Raw genomic sequence first — 19,377 nt, 5'->3', positions numbered from 1 at the left:
ACCTTAAAATGGAAAAATGTCCAAAAAATTTTGCGCCCACCCCCCCCCCCCCCCCAAAAAAAAAAAAAAAAAAACAGATGTGTTGAAAAAACAACTTCTATAACCTATGACAAATATATTTCATATCTTCTTCTTTACACACCTAAATAACTTGAAATCAAACTTAGCTGTTCTAGTGAGATTTTCACATGTGGCAGTGGCACAATAGATGGTAAAGAAATATTCAGTTCTGAATAATGATAATAATAATCTGACGTTGCTTTTCTTTGCTTTCAAGAATGAACTGTTCCAATTACCAGTTCATTCTTGTTTCATATTCGGGTTGAATGTGAAGCAAAGGCCTTAATTTACAAGAGAATAAATTCAAGTGAAGAAAATTACACTTTTTGGAAAGGCTAAAGATAAAGTAAAATTAGTGTCTCTATTCCGTCCTGACAGAGCGTTTGTGCTTTTCCCCAACTCCGTTCACCCTGAAGCAAGGAGAAAAAGAGAAGGGTCTTTGTTTTTCAGCAAACAGCTGATGTGAGCCGACATCTGCCCCTCGGTGGGATTTTCTTTTTCACACCTGTTTCAGGATGAGTTGAAGCTAAATCAAAGTCAGAGGGGCATCTGTTTTTTGTTTTTTTTATCGCCTGTGAAGGCAGGATGAACAGAGGTAGTCGTTTTGAGGTATAAAAACTAGATTGAGACTAGAAGGACGCACTCTTACTCACTGCCACATGGTGAGGAGGCGTCACTACAAACTACAGAGGCTGGTAGCTGGAGGTGGGGTCTTCGTTGCTCTCAGAGTGGCGGGAATCATTTGGGGTGGAGAGCTGGCAGGCTGACGACAAAAGACGTCAGACCTTTTAATCTTCCGCCTCACTTAATTGCACTACTCTAAATGTATCTTGTAAGTGACTGTTTCCTTGTCTTGTTATTGTTTCCTGTTCTTGATTGGATCTTTATATATCAGAGATAAAAATGTCAGTGATTCACAGGATTGAAATCACTTACTGTAGCATTGTTTGGGTCCAAACACCGAAACATACCAGGGCTGAGTAAACAGAAGGAAGTATGTACTTTGTTAGCTTCCTGAAGCATTTGCTGTGTCTTAAGTTCAAGGACGTTTCCTCTTAGCTTGTCTTAATGATCCAAATATCAGCCTAATTTCCACTTTTATTGAAAGTGGTTGTTCTTTTTTTAAGGCTTGTGACAAATACAAACTAATTTGTGTGAACAATTGATAACAAACTTTGGCCATAATAGACAAATTGCGTTGCAGATGCTCTGATCAGTGTAATGGTTTTGAATCCAACAGGAAAAATGGGTTACAATGATCACATTTTATGCTTTAAAGCGCACGTCCATAACTTTTATCTGATTCTTCATAAAGATGAACAAAAAGTGTGTCAAAAGAGATGCTGATTTGTGATGCACTTCATGAACAAAACATTAGTTTCCAGTATTTGACCTTCTGATGTTCAGTTGGAACCAAATCATGGAAAACTGATTAATTTTACTCTCTGTCCAGTTGGTTGGCGTACATCTGCTACAGTAAAACATGTTGCAATGTTAGAAAACATACATCGTCTTGACTCTTTTCTTTCTTTTCCTTCTGGACAATGAATTAATGAAAACTTTATTGCTGTCACAAAGGTTTCAAATGTCTTTCAAGTTTCTCTTATAGCTTAAACAGAGGCGTCGTCACTTCTAGCCTAAAACTCAGATGATTCAGAGTTTGATCGCGCTTCATTTCAATGTCACACTCGCATGGTTCACTAACATGATTCGTTCTTTATGGCCCATCAAAGCGACACCCAGTACCAACGCTGTCTACCGTCTCAAAAGGTTTTAAATATTAATAAGTTAATTGTTGCATATCCACAACAGGTGAAAAAAATACTAGGCTGGTGGTTTCAAGTTAGATGATGCTTGTTTGAAGTAAGGAGAAAACTTGAGTCATTTTGCTGCTTCATTTCCTCATTATTGTTCAAAAGAAGAACCAAAGCAGTTGAACATTTGCGGTTTCTCAAACTCATCTCAACTCTGTGATGTTGGGTAACTTAACCGCCTTGCCTTGTCCAGTGTTCAAGCTTGGGTAGAGACCCGCAGCATCATGAATCCCCCACCATACCTGACAGTCGGCATTTATCTGTTTTCCTGATGGCTCAATCCTAATCTTGTTTGATCAAAACACATTTCCGGTTTTGGTCTGTTTACTGTTTAGCAAACCATAAGATCTCTAAGTCATGCAGCTGAAATGTAGATACTTGGAGAACTGGTATTCTCAAGATGGCAGCGCTGATATATTTCAATAACTCATCAAACTTGCTAGTAAGCATGCAAGTATGAAATCTCAACCGTCTGTGGATAGAGCGTGCAAAGTGTGCAGTTCGCCTCAGTGTTTTATTGCTTTTACTGAAATAAAAATGTTCTGTTGGTCAAGAGAAATGAGCTTCTGTGGCACTTAATATCCACATTTTGTGAATATTTTCTCTCTCTTTTTTTTTCTTACTTTCAAAGCTTAGCAACTCCAATTTGATATTTGTAGGAAGATTATTAGAAGGTACAAGGACACAGTTTAATATATATTTTCAAGTCTTCCTGCTTCGAGAGGTTATTTATATTTAATAGAAGTGAAGGAAATGTCATGTTGTGTGTCAGAGCTGCTGTTAAAGGCGTTTCCAGAGAAACATTTGGACCTTAATCAATTATTAAAGTCAGTGAATTTACTGTTCTGAAGTCTTATCCACTCAGCAGTAACATCCACCCAGAAGAATGTGGTTGTCAATGTGACCTGGTTGCACTTTTTTGCTGGTCAGACGGTGATAGTTGGTCATATTTCAGCAGGATCCACACAGCTGGTTCTGATTCTTGTCACCAGTGGGTTTCTTTGTCTCTTTATGCATCGTTATCAGGACGCCTGATAATGATGGTTTACTTTACTTTAATCCTGTTTCAGTGAATAATACATGGAGACCATTTTGTAGACATGCTGAATTGATCATTATTTAAAGGGCAGCTTAATGTGTACAAATATCACATGGTTGTTGTTCTTTTGAGGCTGTAATTAATGTTTTATGACCTGATAAGGAGGACAATGCTTTCCTTTCTTTGTTGTCCTGTTATGAAACATTTGATTTGGTTGCAGATAGCTGAACTCTAAGAAACAGGATAAGCATGAATCGGTCTGTAGATGTTTTCTAATTGGTCATCTGAGGACCAATTAGAAAGCCTCAACATGAGTTTTGTCCAAGATATTGTTGTAGTATTTATTCTCATTTGAACTCATTTGGGGTTATATAGATGAAATATTCTTTAAACTTATTTCTAAAAGTGTTCTTGTTACATAGTTTTGGTGTGTTGATTCGTTTCCTCCTGTTACTTCTGAGAAAAACATTCAGGTTTAAATCTGTCCTGATGAAATGGCACTGCTATGTGTGTGTGAGAGTGTGTGTTTCTGCATGTCTGTGTGTGTTTAGCTTCCATAAGCACAAGGAAATGACCTCCAGAAGGATGTTCTATTCCCCTGATCATATGACCAGCATCAAACTATTCCTCAGTCTGATAATAAAGGTGACTCTGTTAGAGCTGACATACAGTGAGGAACATAAACTCGTGTCCTTTTAAACTCCTTCTACATCCACGGCTCTTAAACTTCAGCGTTGTGTTTTCCTCTAATTGCATTTTTTTTATATATCGGCGTGATCCGACTGAATATAAAAATAGAAAAACGAGAACAGAGCTTTAGTTTGAATTTCTGTTCCAGTTCTGAATGTCACAGAGAGGACAACCAGTAAATGTGTGAAAGTGCACCACTGCACAGACTGCAAAATGCTGTGTTTCTGCTGGGCACCGCTCCAGTACCGGGCAACCTTTGCCAATTGGCTCATGAGCGTGGTGCGCTGAGAGAGAGACATACTTTACAGGAGCATGGCCTTAGCGGTATGTTTTAAACGGGGTCCTGTTGTCGCTGTTGTTGTCTATGATGCTGCTGGCTATGATAAGGTTTGGCTGGCTGAGCGGAGCAGAGAGATTAGACGCTTGTGGCGACAGCCAGAGCCAGCTCGGATGTTTTATTTCATTAACATTATCTTCAAAAACCAGGAGTTCCTGCAGCTTTTCCAGGACAGAGTCCCGGACGCAAGTAGACGCAAGTTTCCAGAGTCAAAGTCTGGAACATTATTGAAGTAAAACAAAATATTACATGATGAATTTTTAGATGATTTCTTCAGTCCAGGAAGAGTTTAGACAAGAACGTGGAGCTGATTAAAACTAGAATGAAAGACAATTGGAAGTGTGGGTTGGTGCAGAGTTTATACACATTTGATAGACAACGATGGATGGATGGATGGATGATGTATGGGGGGTCCGATTTTTGGATTAGTGATGGATGGATAGAGTTTGAGATTCTTTATTTTAATGTATTTTACATCATGTTTATTATATTAACAGTAGAACCAAGAACAAACTCTTGAGAATATAATTTTGTTCTTTATAGCCTTTTGGTTTTTTTTAATTTTTTATTTATTTTTTTTTTATTTGGACCTGGAAAATGTTTGAATCAGATTTCACATTTTCCTAGTTGTTTCAGACTGTAGGATTTTTCCAAACCACAAAGTTTGGGTCGAAGCAACCACACCTACACCAGAGCTAGGTGGAGCTGAACTTAATGGGATCCCTATTGTGTCTCTGAGTTTGTTTTCCACACAAATTACTACATTTTATGAAGGTTTCAAAGGAGAAAGATGATGGGTAAAAAAACTAAATTGCTCTCCCACCATGTCAGAAATAGAAGTGTGTGTGTTTCAGAGCTGACTGAACAGCAGTTACTGTTGGGTCGAAATGTAATTATTGGTAAATTTGATAATAGATGTGTACGTTCGGCATCTCTCCTTGGTTCTGTTCAATTACCAGTAGACATGACAGAAGCAGGTCTGTAATTAACCGTTACATAATGTCAGCTATAGCATCTCTTCCAGTTCTGCTGAAAAATGTTTTCTATTTCTTCGGAAAAGAACCTCCTGCGGGTATTTTGGATTTAAAACTGAGCGTACACACAAACACAATGAAGCTCTCAGTTCTTTTAAAACATTCTGGAGACGGATGATAAGATGGATATCATCATGGGAGAACCCAAGATAGCTCCTGGGTTCTCCAGGAATGTCTTTGTTGCAGAAGTAAAGCTGTTTTCCCAGCCCGCATTCATGCCTTTCCCAGACAGTGGTTCCTCAGTCCAGTCGCTGCGATCCGTGATTCCTAATGGGTTAATCGTGCGTTAGCTGCATTCATATGTAGGACTCTGTGTGCAAAGTCCTGGGGTAGTCAGAACCAGTCAGATGCACCATGTGATTTGTTATGCCAGTAAACTACATTTGACATTAATGAGGTTTAAGATTGCACAAGTATTTATATTCATGCATCTTGCAGTGTTTGTGTATTTAATTGAAGACTGATTCAGTGGTTTATTTTTCTTTGTACCATCATTCAGGTTTAGTTTTTTTCACCTTGAGGATCCAAACACTTTTCAATCAATTCATGAAAATGCTCAAAAAATTGTGAATTACGGCAATAATGCAATGTTTCTAGGATTTACTTTAAATAAAATTAACAAATGCATTAACTTTTTGTCTCCGGTATAGTCCATAAGTGTGATTTGATCTGAAGAACAGGAACTTCTCAGTACGCAACTTCTCATTGGAGCTGAGAAAAATCAGATGCGGTGTTGCCCAGGGCTCCATCTTTGAGCCCCTTTTAATTTTAACATTCCCCTTCTAGCTCAGAATACAATAAGTAATAAGATTAGCTATTGTAGCTGTGCAGATGATACTCAGCTCTACATTATGTCACCAGGTGACTCTGAACCCATTCAAGCATCAAACAGATGCTTGGAACAAATCAATGTGTGGATGAAAGTTCTTCAGATGAACAAAACGAAATGGTTTTCAAACCAGAGGAAGAATGATCAAGACACACAGGTCGAGTTATTTGACAACCAAATTTGCCTTCATCTAGTTCTTTGCAATTTGCAAAATTGTAGATGATGTGTTGAAGTGAGGTTAAAACATGCACGTGTCCCGTCACATTGAGTGTTATTTTAGCTAGGACAGTGAAAACAGGATAAAAACAGTAAAAAGCGAGCGGGCTGGGGTGCCTGCTTGCTTTTTGTTTGTGGTCATTTCGCTGAGGACCAAATGCAGGACCAAACATCGCTCCATAATTGCTCGAGAGTTTACGTCGATGTGCCAGGGATGGTCACATGTGTGTGAGAGGAATGTGAATGTAAAGCTGCACAACAGGGGCTGGGTTGAGGATCCTCGAGTTCTCAGAGGCTGGAGGAGGAGATGCAGAGTGGGCCAGGTCTAGTGTTTAGCAGGGTGTTAACCTAGTGAACCTCTCTGTGGTATAAATGAGGCGTGCGGAGCTTGTTCAGCCATTGTGTTATTCGATGAGAGGAAGCTGGAGTCTCCAGTGCTGGACAGTAAGTCTCTTTTGTTTCAGGGTACTTTGTCACGTTTTGTTATTCAGAGAGTGTAGAGAAATGTGTTGAGATATTGCGGCATTCTGAATTGTGACTTTTGCAGTCGTTGCCTAACTTTATCCATAAGCGGTAAGGTTTCTGTAAACTGTTTGCTGCATTTGACCACCTTCTGCTGTTGCGGCTGCATAATGACTGAAACATTTCCAATTAGGAAGGAGAGTTGTTGCCACATCTGTTTCTTAAGATTTGTGATGCTCTGCCAACTCAGCTGGCCAGAAGCCACAGCGATTTCTGCTGAAAAGTTAATCTGCCGGTTTCATCTGAAAACAAGACTCCACGATTGTTTGACAGGCTGAAATCGGCTCTTCTTCTTTCTGCTGATGTCTACTTGAGCAGCCTGTGCCAGCTTGCTGCCAAGTTTTAGTTCTTGCTTTTATAAATAATGTCGCTGCCTGGAAAATAACAATTTGTGAATTAATTAACCTACAGCAGAAGCTTGGGACACAGTATGTAAATATAATTAGTTACCAGATGGGGAGGAAAAAGTAGCTCTGAACATTTAAAATAAACAGTACTGCCTCCAAAACACCAAATCTAAACAAATGGAGATATTACAAACATACAAAGATCGGAATATTTGTTACTTATTCAAGGTTTCCCCCAGAAAACTTGCTAAACATCCAGCGGCTGTTGTGTTTTTGAGTTAAAAAAATGTTTACAGTTGACAGGAAATTTGAAAATATCACTCGATAATTACCATATTTAAGGCACACCGGATTATAAGGCACACCTTCAATGAATGGCCTATTTTAAAACTTTTTTCATATATAAGGCGCACCGCATTATAAGGCGCATAGAATAGACGCTACAGTAGAGGCTGGAGTTGCGTTATGCATCCACTAGATGGAGCTGCACTAAAGTGAATGTCAACAAAACAGTTCGACTCCAGTCGGCGAGGAGAGCCTTCCGCGACTGGGCCGGAATGTGGCCGGACGATGGTCACCCTTCTCTGTTCGTGGAGAACGTGGTGCTAAATGACCTGCAGACGACCTGATTCTGGTTTGTAAAAAAGTCTAACTTTTATAAACCAGTGTCCTGACAACTAACCCAGCATGCACCGCACGCTTCTTCTTCTACGGCTGAAAATGAAGTCGGTAGCTGCTTACCGTAGTTGCTAGACCTGTTGGGGCTCAATATTGGTCCATATATAAGGCGCACCGGATTATGAGGCGCACTGTCGACTTTTGAGGAAATTGAAGGTTTTTCGGTGTGTCTTGTAGTGTGGAAAATACGGTATGTGCTATTGAAAGATTGGAAGATTAACACCTGAACACCAACTATACAGTCTTAATAAATGCAAACATTTTAAAAACACTTAAATAAATAAGCAATGCTTAGCCTGGTGGGGGCACAAGTGAAGCCTGGTGGCCCGCCAGACTTATAATACACTGAGGGAAACCCTGTTATTGTAACATATTAACATTCAGTATGAACCAGATCAGTTTTTTCCATATTTTAGAACATCTATTTACATGAAGAAGGAATAGATTCTGCTGATTGTGGTAAAATATCAATTTTAGCTCGCTGATGTTTTTTTTTTTTTTTTTTCTGTTCATTTCAGACCTGGTGCCCCCCGATCAAAGACTGAACACAAACCAGACACAGACCGAAAACCATGACGGCCATCAACGCACCTCAGGACAGGTGAGACACGTTACTGTAAACCAGAGATAACATCTCTGTGTTGAACGAAACGCTCCTGTCTTCAGCATCTGTCTGTTGACAACCAGGCCTGATGAAATCAGCTTGTTGATCTAAAGACAAACGGCTTCACTGACGAACTCTCGTCTGGATTTCCTTTCTCAGATACCACGCAGTATGGATTATTTTCTTCATCCTGGGCTTGGGAACACTTTTACCGTGGAATTTCTTCATGACAGCAACAATGGTAGGATGTTCAAGATGTTTCTTCATCTTACCAGAGAGCCTATTGTATTTTACTGCACAACCTAAACTAACTGTAAATTCACATATTAATCAGCGTATCTGAAATAATCCAGTTAGGTGGATTTATCTTGATCCTTTACAAATTTAAATTATTTTTATGAGCAATAAGAAATGCTGACTTTTCTAAAAAATAAGACTAGTTAGGAAAATGACAGAAATTTTATGTTGAAATAGTTTCTCCTCATGGCACCCTGATTGCCTCACATAATATTTTTTTTCAGTACTTCCACATTTTTCATGTTTAATTCACAAATATGAATGTGCAAGAGACCAAAAGGAACCAGTGCATCGTCCGGTTGTTCTCTCTGTTAATCTTGTGAGAAAAACATCAGACCAGTTTGTAGTTTTCTCCAGGTCACACAAGAATCACATTTTTATTTTTTCCCATTTGCAAACTCTACGTCTGGCAGAAAAGAACCGCTGAACAAACCATCCCCACAATGAAACATGGAGGAAGAAGCATCATGCTGTGGGAACCATTTTCTCCAGCCGTGATAACGAGCTGGTCAGAGTTAACAGGAAATAGTTTATCTTCCAGCATGACGCATCTTTGATTTGAGAGATTGAAGAGTTTGAAAACTGAAGCTTACAGTTTCTCTCCATTTAATCTGACTGAGTTTTAGCTTCTTTAGCCAAAAACGTCAGTCCAGATGTGCAAAGCTGGTAGAGACAAATCCCCCCCAAAAAACATTTTAGTAATTTGTGTTCTGCTCTGAGGCAGTGGGAGAGCTGCACTAATGCATCCGCACTCCTCTCTCTGCTCTCCTTCAGTACTTCACAAGCCGACTGAAAGATCCGATAGCCGAAAACAACAATGCGACTTCAGAACGCAACGTGCTGGAGTCAAAGTTCAGCAACGTCATGACGCTGTGCGCCATGGTGCCTCTGCTCATTTTCACCTGCCTCAACTCCTTCATACACCAAAGGTAACGCTCGTCTTCTTCGCCACACGAAGTCAAACATGCTCAGTCACTGTTTGGAAATATCTCTAATAACTGTGGTAGATCCACAGGATGTTTTTTTTTTTTTTACTTTTTAAAGTAGCTGCTCCTTTGCTATATTTACTGAAGGAGAGATCATGCAACATGAGACCCGGCAAAGCATCCGCTTTATCCTCTCCTAAGGGATGTGTCTTTATGTTGTGTTTGCTTTAATTAGACTTCAGTGAATGTTTTCCTTGAACAAACACAGGCATATTTATGTTTCCCACTTCCCTCTTTTCACCTTGAATTTTCTCTTTCTTTTTTTTTTACACCTACTTTATTTTGGTTTCCTTCTGCTTCCTGCCACAGAAGAAAAGCTGGGACATCGTGACTTTCCAGCATTTCCCTTTTTGCGCTTTACATTTATTCTAAAACTTATTTTGTTAGAATCGTGGTCAGAAAACAGGCGAATGATTTTCTCTCACTCTGTATCGCTCTGCTTTGTTTCAGAATCCCTCAGAAGCTGCGCATCTCAGGCAGCCTGGCTGTCATCTTCCTCGTTTTCATGGTGACGGCCATCATGGTCAAAGTGGACGTAGAGCCTGTTCCCTTCTTCACCCTCACCATGATTAAGATTGTCTGCATCAACTGTAAGTGGTTTTGTTACATCTGAAGTTTTAAAACGATAAACCCTCTGTGGAGTCGCTCACAGACCATGTTCCTGTTTTGCAACATATGTTGACATATTTTTACTTGTCTAAGCATGAGAAAATTAAGAAGATTGTGTGGGAGATTGTGTCCTTTCACGTCTTTAAAGACTGAGTTTAGCTTTTGATACAATCTTCGTTTAAATAGTGCATGAACACTGGGATCGATGATGTGGATCTCCAGCCTTCCTCCATGTCAGAACTGAGGGTTTTACTTTTGTTGCTCATAATCTTGTATTTATTTGATTTGATTTATTTATGTCACTGAAATGAAAGGCAAAAAAATAAATACTAAACTAGAGGAGCTTAATAATCAGGTTATAGGTAAAGACAAACAGGAAGGTCGGGTGTTTTCAGTTTTAGCTCACTGACACATTTTCATATGTATAGATTACTTAACTATCATTTCTTAAAATGTTTTGAAACATACATTTACTTTAAAGACAAAAATATATAAATGGGATTCATGAAGGTTGAGAACTCTCGCCAACTTTGACCCCATGATCCAATATGGCTTCCGTTAAATGCAGTAAAAGCTGCTGTAACAAACAAATTATTTTCAGTGCTGCCTATTTGTATCTCATTAGCACAGTGGTACACATAGTAATGTACAAAATATGTTTATTAGTATGTTCTTTTAGGTTTCCGGTGGATAATATGCGCAACATTAGCAAACTGAGGGCAAAGTGACTTCAGCATTAAACCTTGGCCTAGTTAAAGCAACCTTGTATAAATGGTGGAGCTCTTCTGTCGGACTGAATTAGACTTGTCTTCTTCCAGGTCCGTTTCACATTAGGAATTTTGTAGCGATGGGAAAACCTCCAAGAGCATGCAGCACATAGCATAGCTTCACGCTGGGATTCTCAACGCACTCTCTTCTCGCTGCGTTTGTTTATTCGCAACAAGTCACAGCACAGCGGGAATAAGCTCATCCTCTTTCTTCTCCCATTGGGTCGGTTCTGACCTGCTTGTTCTCATGCACGAGGAGCCCGATGTGTTTTTATTTCTTTCTTTAAAGGAGAACATGATGACCTCTGGAGCTTTGATATTCAGCTCATTATTTCTGCATGCAGCTCAGACTCATATCATTCTGTGGTTAAGGAAGTCTTTTCTGTAGCGGAGTAATGGTTTAGTTTCTCTTCTTTGTGTCTTTCTATGTGCTCCTCTGTGTTTTAAGCCATTTGGTGTTCGTGTCTCTCCAGCGTTCGGCGCCGTTCTCCAGGGCAGTCTGTTTGGACTCGCAGGGATTCTGCCCGCCTCCTACACCACTCCCATCATGAGCGGTCAGGGTCTGGCCGGCACCTTCGCTGCCTTCTCCATGATCTGCGCCCTGGCCAGTAAGCATCGCTCACAAAACGCACCACTAGACCACATCTATTGCCAGACACACACACACACACACCTTTCTGACACTCTGATGGCAGCGCTTTCTACAAAGTTCTGGTCTAGTCAAAGCACAGCTGCGCACACTAGTGGTGGTTCTGGTTTACCTAAGGCACTTTTCCACTGGTTCGGTTCTGCACCAGGTAGTGAGCTTTTCCGTTCCGCGGTCTATTCCTCGTATTGTTGGCGGGACGTGAGCAGCTGCAGTAGCTGCTGTGTTCGGCTTTCTGCTGATGTTTGTTGAGGTTCTGGTTCTGCTGGATTAAAATAAGTCCAGATATTTAACTTTGTCTTATAGAAATTCAATGCTGGCCCAAACATAATGATGAAGGCCCAGATCAGATGATTATTTCACCATGAATGTAAATTTAATTACAACCTTTTGAATTTAGGCAATGGAGTCAAAAGATGTAAACCAGTAGCTATGCATAAACTTTATTATTATTATTTAAACCAAATGAAACATAAAATTCAGTTAATATTATGTAGTTCCTGTGTTTCACACAGCAGTTCCGTCAGAAAGCTGGCCGCTGTGGTTCTGTCCGTGTTTCAGAGATGCTAGCAGCGCTGCTAATCCACGGTCAAACTTTCCGCATGTGTTCCTGCTGCTGCTCCTGATTATTCTCATGATTAAACTCCTGCATGCAGTTCTCTGATGGCACGTCCGCGATCTAAAGCTAAACTCTAAACGCTAAGGGTCGTTTTGGAGTCGTCAGTGACGTAAATCACGAGACGAACAATGACTGCCATCAGCTGTCAATCAAATGGTTTTGGTGCCGTACGTCGATCGGTTCTGCTGGTACTACGAACCGAGACCGTACGGGTTCGAGGCGGGCCAGTGGAAGAGCTGCAGGTTCAACTCACAGCTGATGGATCTGCAGTTTCTGTTTCACACAAACCTGAATAGATCCGGTTTAATCATCACTGAGGCTCTTGAGAAACAATAAACAAGATGATTTAGCAGCCTCAGTACTGATTCTCCCACACATGTTTATTATTAAAAATATGCTTAGTAATGAGTCTATATCTTGGGTAATTATAGATAAACTCCCCCGTAAGGACTGGCTGCTTGGTAACGAATCTCTTTCTTAGAAGTTGTTTATCTTTCAATAAAAACTGCTGGGACTTTTTTCGGTTAGTTTAGCTGCTAACTCCGGCTTTATGAGCCACTCGCCTCCACATTTCACTGCTCGAAAGGGATTTACACTTTATTTCTTAATGAACCCGTCACACCACCTCATATAAAGTTCCCTAATTTCTCAGTTAACGCTGCTATTAACCAGATTCTCAAGAGCAAAATATGTTTTAATTAAAAATTAGAATCATCCACATGATATTTTTCCAATTTGGACACATTTGCACATTGAAACATGTATTTGATAATAATTACACCACCGGATATTCTTTTTTTTTTCTGAATATAGATGTTAAAAAGACATTATAATTTTGTGATTTTGTATCTTCAGGTGGGTCAAAGCTGCAGGACAGCGCTTTTGGTTACTTCATCACGGCGTGCGTCGTTATTCTTCTGGCCATAACGTCCTACTTCGTGCTGCCCAAGATGGTAAAACTCACCAACTCTGACACTAGCTCTGCTTTTCTTGCCGTCCTCGTTAACGTCGTGATGGTTGTGTTTTCGTCACCAGGAGTTCTTCCAGTTCTACATGGAGAGTAACGGATCGGCACCATCTGCTGACGAGGAAAACAAAATGGACTTACTGAAGAAAGGTACAGGAAACATTATCGCATGTCTGCTCTATTTGAAACGGAGAATGCTAAACTGAGTTACTCAGCAGAAAGATGCTGCAATATCTGTGAACAAAAATAACCTGTTAGCCTCTAATAGACTTTAGCTTTCCATCTGAGAAATGCCAGGAAGTCTGCATGCGGTTTTTATTTTTACATCACGAGAAACAGCCAACTATTTTTGCAAAGTTCAGCATTATTTTATTTTATGTTTTATTTTTTTGCTGAATGCAAAGTTTTCAGTTCTTTCTGCAGTCTGGAGTTAAATTTAAAATCCGGGTGCTCACCTGGCATTCAACTCCACCTGTCGCTGCAAAACCGGGAGCCTGTTTTCTTCCTGGCGGCAAAACAAACAAGTGTATTTTCTACCAGACTTTCCAAAAAAAGTGCTACGCTCTGCTTTGGCGAATATTGTCTTTTCAGACTCTGATTGTTGCTCGACTGGAAACAACTGGAAACTTCTGAAATGACATTTGATCCAGCAGAGATTAGAAACCGAGACGCTTCTCCAACTTTCCGTTTGGAGACAGTAAATCCATGTGACATGTCTAGGCAGAACCGTCTGCAGTGGGAAAATGTAATCATATTTTGCTTGTGACTTGACTGTGTGTGTGTGTGTGTGTGTGTGTGTGTGTGTGTGTTGGGTTGTTGATGTTTGGTTTGGCTACTGAAGAAAGGTACAGGAAATGATCTCAAACTAAAACCTTATCTTGGTTTGTTTATTTTGTTGCTCAGACAATCAGGACGAGAAGCGTCCGGGGACGGATCTGATGGAGGAGGAATCCAGCGGCGGCACGTCTGTCTTCAACATCTTCAAACGGGTCCGAATCATCGGCTGCTCACATCTTATTAGTGATGACTTAAAGTGGAAAAACCTACAGAAATGTTGATAATTTAAGCTTAATGTGTCTCCTTCAACCTCTCAGCTTTCAGTAAATGTAGTAAAACACGTGGTCAGACGTTTCAGTGTTTTTAAATTAGCATGTTGTCAGATGTTGCGTCGTCGCTGCAGAGAGGCGACCAGATGTACGACGATGACAGAGACGGAGAATAATATCGATAATGTCATCCTTGTGCTCTCTGCTCAGATCTGGGTGATGGCTCTGTCTGTGTGCTTCATCTTCACCGTCACCATAGGAACGTTCCCGGCGGTGACCGTAGACGTCAGTTCGACGGTGGCGACCAGCGGCGGCGCCTGGGGTGAGTCTGGGACAAGAGATTATAACCCATAATGCAATAAAATAAAGTTCCCAGTGCCTAAAAAAGTTCCTGCAATATTTCAGGATTTTGGGAGAAATCGTCTCTCTTTTAAATCGCTTTTTTTTTTTTTAATTACTAAAATCAAGAAATTTTTCAGTTTTATCCTAATTTATTAAGGTGGTCCTTCAAGTACCATCAGTAATGTTTTGTCTAAAATTGACTTTTAAGTTTGGAAGTTATTGTGAGTAAATTTGTGAAAAATAAAGTGAATCATTTCTGAATAATTTTAGTCGGATTTAAAGGTTTAAAACTTCAGTTTTTGGCACGAGATCGTGCTGCTGCTTGAAAACTGAAATTAATTTAATGGATGTCACTTAACGAGGAGAATGCCGTGTTTTCACATCATCTTCACCTCGGCCTCCATTTTACATAAATGTTTGATTTCTAGTGCATTATAAGAAGGGCTGGGTGAAATGGCTTAAAAATAAAATCTCCTTGGTTTCCTGTTTTCAAGTTTACTCCACGTTTACCAGAACATCTTAAAATAACAAGCAAAAAGGCGTTTTAATGAGAAAAAGAGCTTCTGCAGAGTTATCAAGATCTGCTAGAGGAGCTCAGTCCGTCGTTTCAAAGTCCTGCTGCTGATAATATTTTGATAGTGACATGCTGAAAGATTAAGAATGTCTTTATCTTTAAAAGTGATACCAGAGTACAACTTCACAAGATGCTGAAACGCCTCGTTTTATTTTATTTAGCGTGTCGGAGTTCTCACAATGTTGTGACTTTGCTCTGGCAATATTGAAACGCTCTTCCGGTATTTTTTTCCAACTTTATTGTCTTACAATTTTATTTTCTTATTATCACAGCTGTATTTTTGTAAAATTATATCTTTATTATTGTACTTTTTTTTTTTTTTAAAGCCCTTAATATTTGAGTTGATCTGAATTGAAAGTCCAAATAAAAGATGGCCGCCCTGGGCGTGCTGACATTGTTCCCATCAGCAGACAGGTGACCAGAGGTACACCTATAAAAATTAAAACTTCAAAAACCAAAAATTGAGTCGATAAAGTCGATTTATCGCCCGGTCATGTTTCCGTTTTAAAAGTCTCTTTGCTTTGATCTTTCTCCAGATACGTACTTCATCCCCGTGTCGTGTTTCCTCCTCTTCAACGTGATGGACTGGGGCGGCAGGAGCCTGACGGCCGTCTGCATGTGGGTCAGTAACGGCGCCGATACGCTGATTTAACCGCAACACACCAACAGACCCATCTGTACGTCTGCAGGAGAGCCTCTTTAAACCATCCATGAATCTGCAGGAACAGCAGAGAGAGAGTACTCTCTGCTGTTCCTGCATGTGAGGAACGCTGGAAAAACAAAAGTTGTTTCCTGTTGAACGTCCAGAAGGCGAGTTTATTTGCTGAGATCAGAGGTTTGCTTTGGAGAGCAGTCTGTGTCTTTTCTTTCCGAGCGAAGGAAGTCTCTCTAAAGGTCCGAGGAAAAAAACCCGGTGGGGATCCTGAAAGAACAATGGTGGAGGGGTCAAAGACACTGAACTAAATGACTCTTAGACTCATTCAGACATTTGTGGATTATTTCTCAGCAGCAATAAAAAAAACATTTATAGTGCAGAAACATGAATTTGCAGCTTTTATCATAAATGGATGAATTCATGCGGTAGTTTTCTAGAACTGACGACTGAAGCACTTTGCACAAGAGCTGCATTCATCCAGTCAGACAATGAACAAAGACAACTAACTCTACCCACTGATCCACTGTAAATGCATTTAAAAGCACACAGAAATACATATTTACCAGGTTAATATTTGACGAAAAAACAATAAGACAACGTATTATTTGCATTTGCAGGACAAACACGTGCAAACTCTGCAAATTTATCTGCACACGGAGTCAACAAGAGAGCCGTCAGCTGACATGACGGAAAAAATGATGCAACGTCTTCAGTTTGGTAAAAGATGCCGTTTCTTCCCAGTCAAAACCAAACAAAGAGGGAAGTTTGCAAAAGGAAATCATGTCTCGAGACATCTTTTCTTTGATGGTGAAGTCATTTTCCTGGAGGTTTCCCTCGTTTCCTAACCGGCTCTTAAATCTCTCCAAATCAACACAGGCCGGTTCAACTGGATGACATTCAGTCCAGATCTCAATTCAGCTGGAAAAAAAAAAAGGATTATGCTGGCGCTTGTGCTGCTTTATGCAAGCTGAGATATTTCAGATCTCAGCTTGATCTGAAAACGACATATTTTATTTTTAGACATGTTTTTACAAAGCTAGATTGAAAATAGTTTCATGTTTTCTCTGATTTGTATGGGTTTTTTTTGTTTGTTTTTTGCTGAAAGGTAAAACCATTGACTAATTCATGGAAATGTTGGTTTCTATCCCAAGACAACATGGAGGTTATTATTCAGAAAGTCAAGAAAAAAGGGAAAACCGTAGAAGTTTTAATTTCCTGCGAACGAGCTGACCGGATTTGAAGGAATCAAGAATAAACGGAGTACAGTTACGGCACAAACTCGCCGCAGAGGAATGCGGCTCCGTGACGGTCAGCTGCTGCGGGAGCATGTGAGCTCGTTTATCATCGTCAGATGAAGACGCTCTGATTGGATTTTCCTGGTCCTGCAGTTGACCGCTCTGTGAAATCTCCTCATCCCGTGATAAACACTGAACTGCTGCCTGGTTGGCGCACAGAGACGATGATGTCAGGGAATGATGGCGGCAGATAATGTTTCCGACGGGGATAATGAGGTTATCTTGCCTTTCACTGGTGAAATTTGTAAAACTGTTCGTCGCAAATGTTCTCAAATCAGGATGAGGCTTTGAGAAAGTGTTTTGATTCAACGTTGTAGAAAAATACTTATAAAATGATATTTTTGCTATTTTCTCCACTTTTGGCTCCTGTAGAGCATCGATAAACAGTAAATTCCAAATATATGATTAAATGCAGTGACCAGTGATATAAATCACACTTTGACGTCCTGAAGAAGACTGTTTCAAACGGTAATGTTGGTCCAGATCAGTATTTGTGGGTCATTTATCACGATCACACCACCATGCAGTCACAGACATACAGTTGCCACAAAATATCACGTGAAATTATACGCCCAAGTGTAGACAGTTGCTCTTACTGTGTTTATCGCTCAGTACTCCGTATACTTGAAGTTCTGACCCGTCCCGTGTCGTCCCTCTGTGTGTCCAGCCGGGTAAGGACAGCATCTGGCTTCCTGTCCTGTGTGGCGTCAGAGTCGTCTTCATCCCGCTCTTCATGCTCTGCAACGTCAACCCTCGGAAATACCTCCCCGTGTGGTTCGCTCACGACGCCTGGTACATCGCCTTTATGATCTTCTTCGCCTTCTCCAACGGATACCTGGCCAGCCTCTGCATGTGCTTCGGACCCAAGTAAGGCTTTCGGACCCTCTCTGACCGTTGCTCAGCCATAATTAGATGGAAAGCTGTCAAGGGTTGATTGGTTTAAATGTTTGAACCACTGTGAGCTGAAGTCTGGACTGAGCCACATTTAATTACTGTAAATAGACAAACTATGACGTGTTTAGAGGAGAAATGCTAATTCTATCCTCTGCTACGATCTCGGGTGTTTCAGGTACTCTCCTAGTAAACTCTTGTGTGATTTGTTTTTCTGCAGGAAGGTACCGCAGCATCAGGCGGAGACGGCAGGCGCCATCATGGCCTTCTTCCTGTCCCTCGGCTTGGCGCTGGGCGCTGCGGTCTCCTTTGCTATCCGGGCCGTGATCTAAACCCTGAGTTTGTGTTGTACATAAGACCGCTTCACCCTCATCACCTCCACCCGACATGAGCGTGTCTGGGGTGGAGGAGCAGAAACCAGGGAGGACTAGAAAAAAAAACCCCTCAGCCCTTTACGTGTTGAGCAGGAACTCGTCCTGCCAAAAGCTAAAATGTGTTAATTTAATGTTTTTATTTTTTACTCCAGATTCAGGAAATTTGTTTACTTTAAACCAAATGTGTTACAAAAGTTCTAGATGCTACAGTCGAGTGTTTAAGCAACAATGCTTTTATAAAACTTTCTTGTCCTTCTTGATCAGTTTTCAGAAATGACAGAAACATCGTTATAGATGCGTTCAGATGACATCTGGTCACAGCTGCATACGCAGCGGTGAGAGATGCGGCTCCTCAACGCGCCAGTATTTATAACCAGTAGGTACGATTTATAAGCTGTGATCATGAATACGATGTTAGTTATAACGGATGTAAAAATGCCACTTAGTGCTGAACTGCAAGCTCCTGTGAAGAAACCAAATACACAAAGACGAGACGGGAACACAATGGACTGAAGGGACTCTTCCTGCTAACAAACCACAATAACAGAAACAGTGTAAAGATTAATGTTTGTCCTGAAGATTGTTTTTCTCTGTCAGCAGTGATCTGGATTTGTTATTTGTTTTAGATCAGATGACATTTTGACTTGAATGGAAAATATTGTCTGTTCAGATTTTAATCCCACATTTCGTGTTATTTTTTTTTGTTTTGTTACGCCAAGCATGTGGTTTTGAATGACTGCAACATAACATGCAGCTTACATTAATTTGAAAAGTGATTAAATCAGGAAGAGTGCCATTTTTTTGTGCTTCTTTTAAAATTAGGTTTTTATACAAGCAATAGTTTATAATGTCTTCCAAGCACTCACTTCAGAACTACAGTACATGTGTGTATTTTTGTTTATGTTTATTAGTATTTTATAAGTCTGCTTTAGATGTCCAGTATTGACCAGATATAGACCACCACCAGTTGTACACATCGTAACCAACAAATGCTTTAAAAGCAGTCTAAGTGTTATGAGCTTACAGTATTTAATGGAAGAATAAATCGTTTTTTAAAAACATCGACTCCTCCTGGTGGTCATTTGTGGAACTTCGTATCACCGCGTGTAATGAATCTATGCTCTTCACTTTGTGAACTG

At 40.3% G+C, this 19,377-nt stretch overlaps 1 protein-coding gene across 5 annotated transcripts in view; it reads left to right on the top strand.

Moving 5' to 3' along the window:
- LOC106955258 (equilibrative nucleoside transporter 1) overlaps positions 1-19,299 on the top strand; it is a 23,347-nt gene extending 4,048 nt beyond the window's left edge. For 2 of the 5 annotated variants that reach the window (XM_015045347.1, XM_015045349.1), the window contains exons 2-13: positions 8,085-8,167; positions 8,330-8,411; positions 9,242-9,396; positions 9,904-10,043; positions 11,303-11,437; positions 12,950-13,047; positions 13,130-13,211; positions 13,965-14,050; positions 14,318-14,429; positions 15,560-15,645; positions 17,641-17,840; positions 18,085-19,299. In XM_015045347.1, coding sequence (XP_014900833.1) covers positions 8,139-8,167; positions 8,330-8,411; positions 9,242-9,396; positions 9,904-10,043; positions 11,303-11,437; positions 12,950-13,047; positions 13,130-13,211; positions 13,965-14,050; positions 14,318-14,429; positions 15,560-15,645; positions 17,641-17,840; positions 18,085-18,196 — 1,317 coding nt within the window. In that variant the 5' untranslated portion in view covers positions 8,085-8,138 and the 3' untranslated portion in view covers positions 18,197-19,299. Of the gene's footprint in view, positions 1-438; positions 577-6,360; positions 6,464-8,084; positions 8,168-8,329; positions 8,412-9,241; positions 9,397-9,903; positions 10,044-11,302; positions 11,438-12,949; positions 13,048-13,129; positions 13,212-13,964; positions 14,051-14,317; positions 14,430-15,559; positions 15,646-17,640; positions 17,841-18,084 lie in introns of those variants that run through there. The other 3 variants (XM_015045350.1, XM_015045348.1, XR_001426536.1) reach the window with 3 other exon arrangements.
- The last annotated feature ends 78 nt before the right edge of the window (positions 19,300-19,377 follow it).

This window comes from Poecilia latipinna, unplaced genomic scaffold (assembly GCF_001443285.1).
Source record: "Poecilia latipinna isolate Pla-1442-1.1 unplaced genomic scaffold, P_latipinna-1.0 Scaffold722, whole genome shotgun sequence".
NCBI classification, from domain to species: Eukaryota; Metazoa; Chordata; class Actinopteri; order Cyprinodontiformes; family Poeciliidae; genus Poecilia; species Poecilia latipinna.
This window is presented reverse-complemented; position numbering and strand designations above follow the sequence as displayed.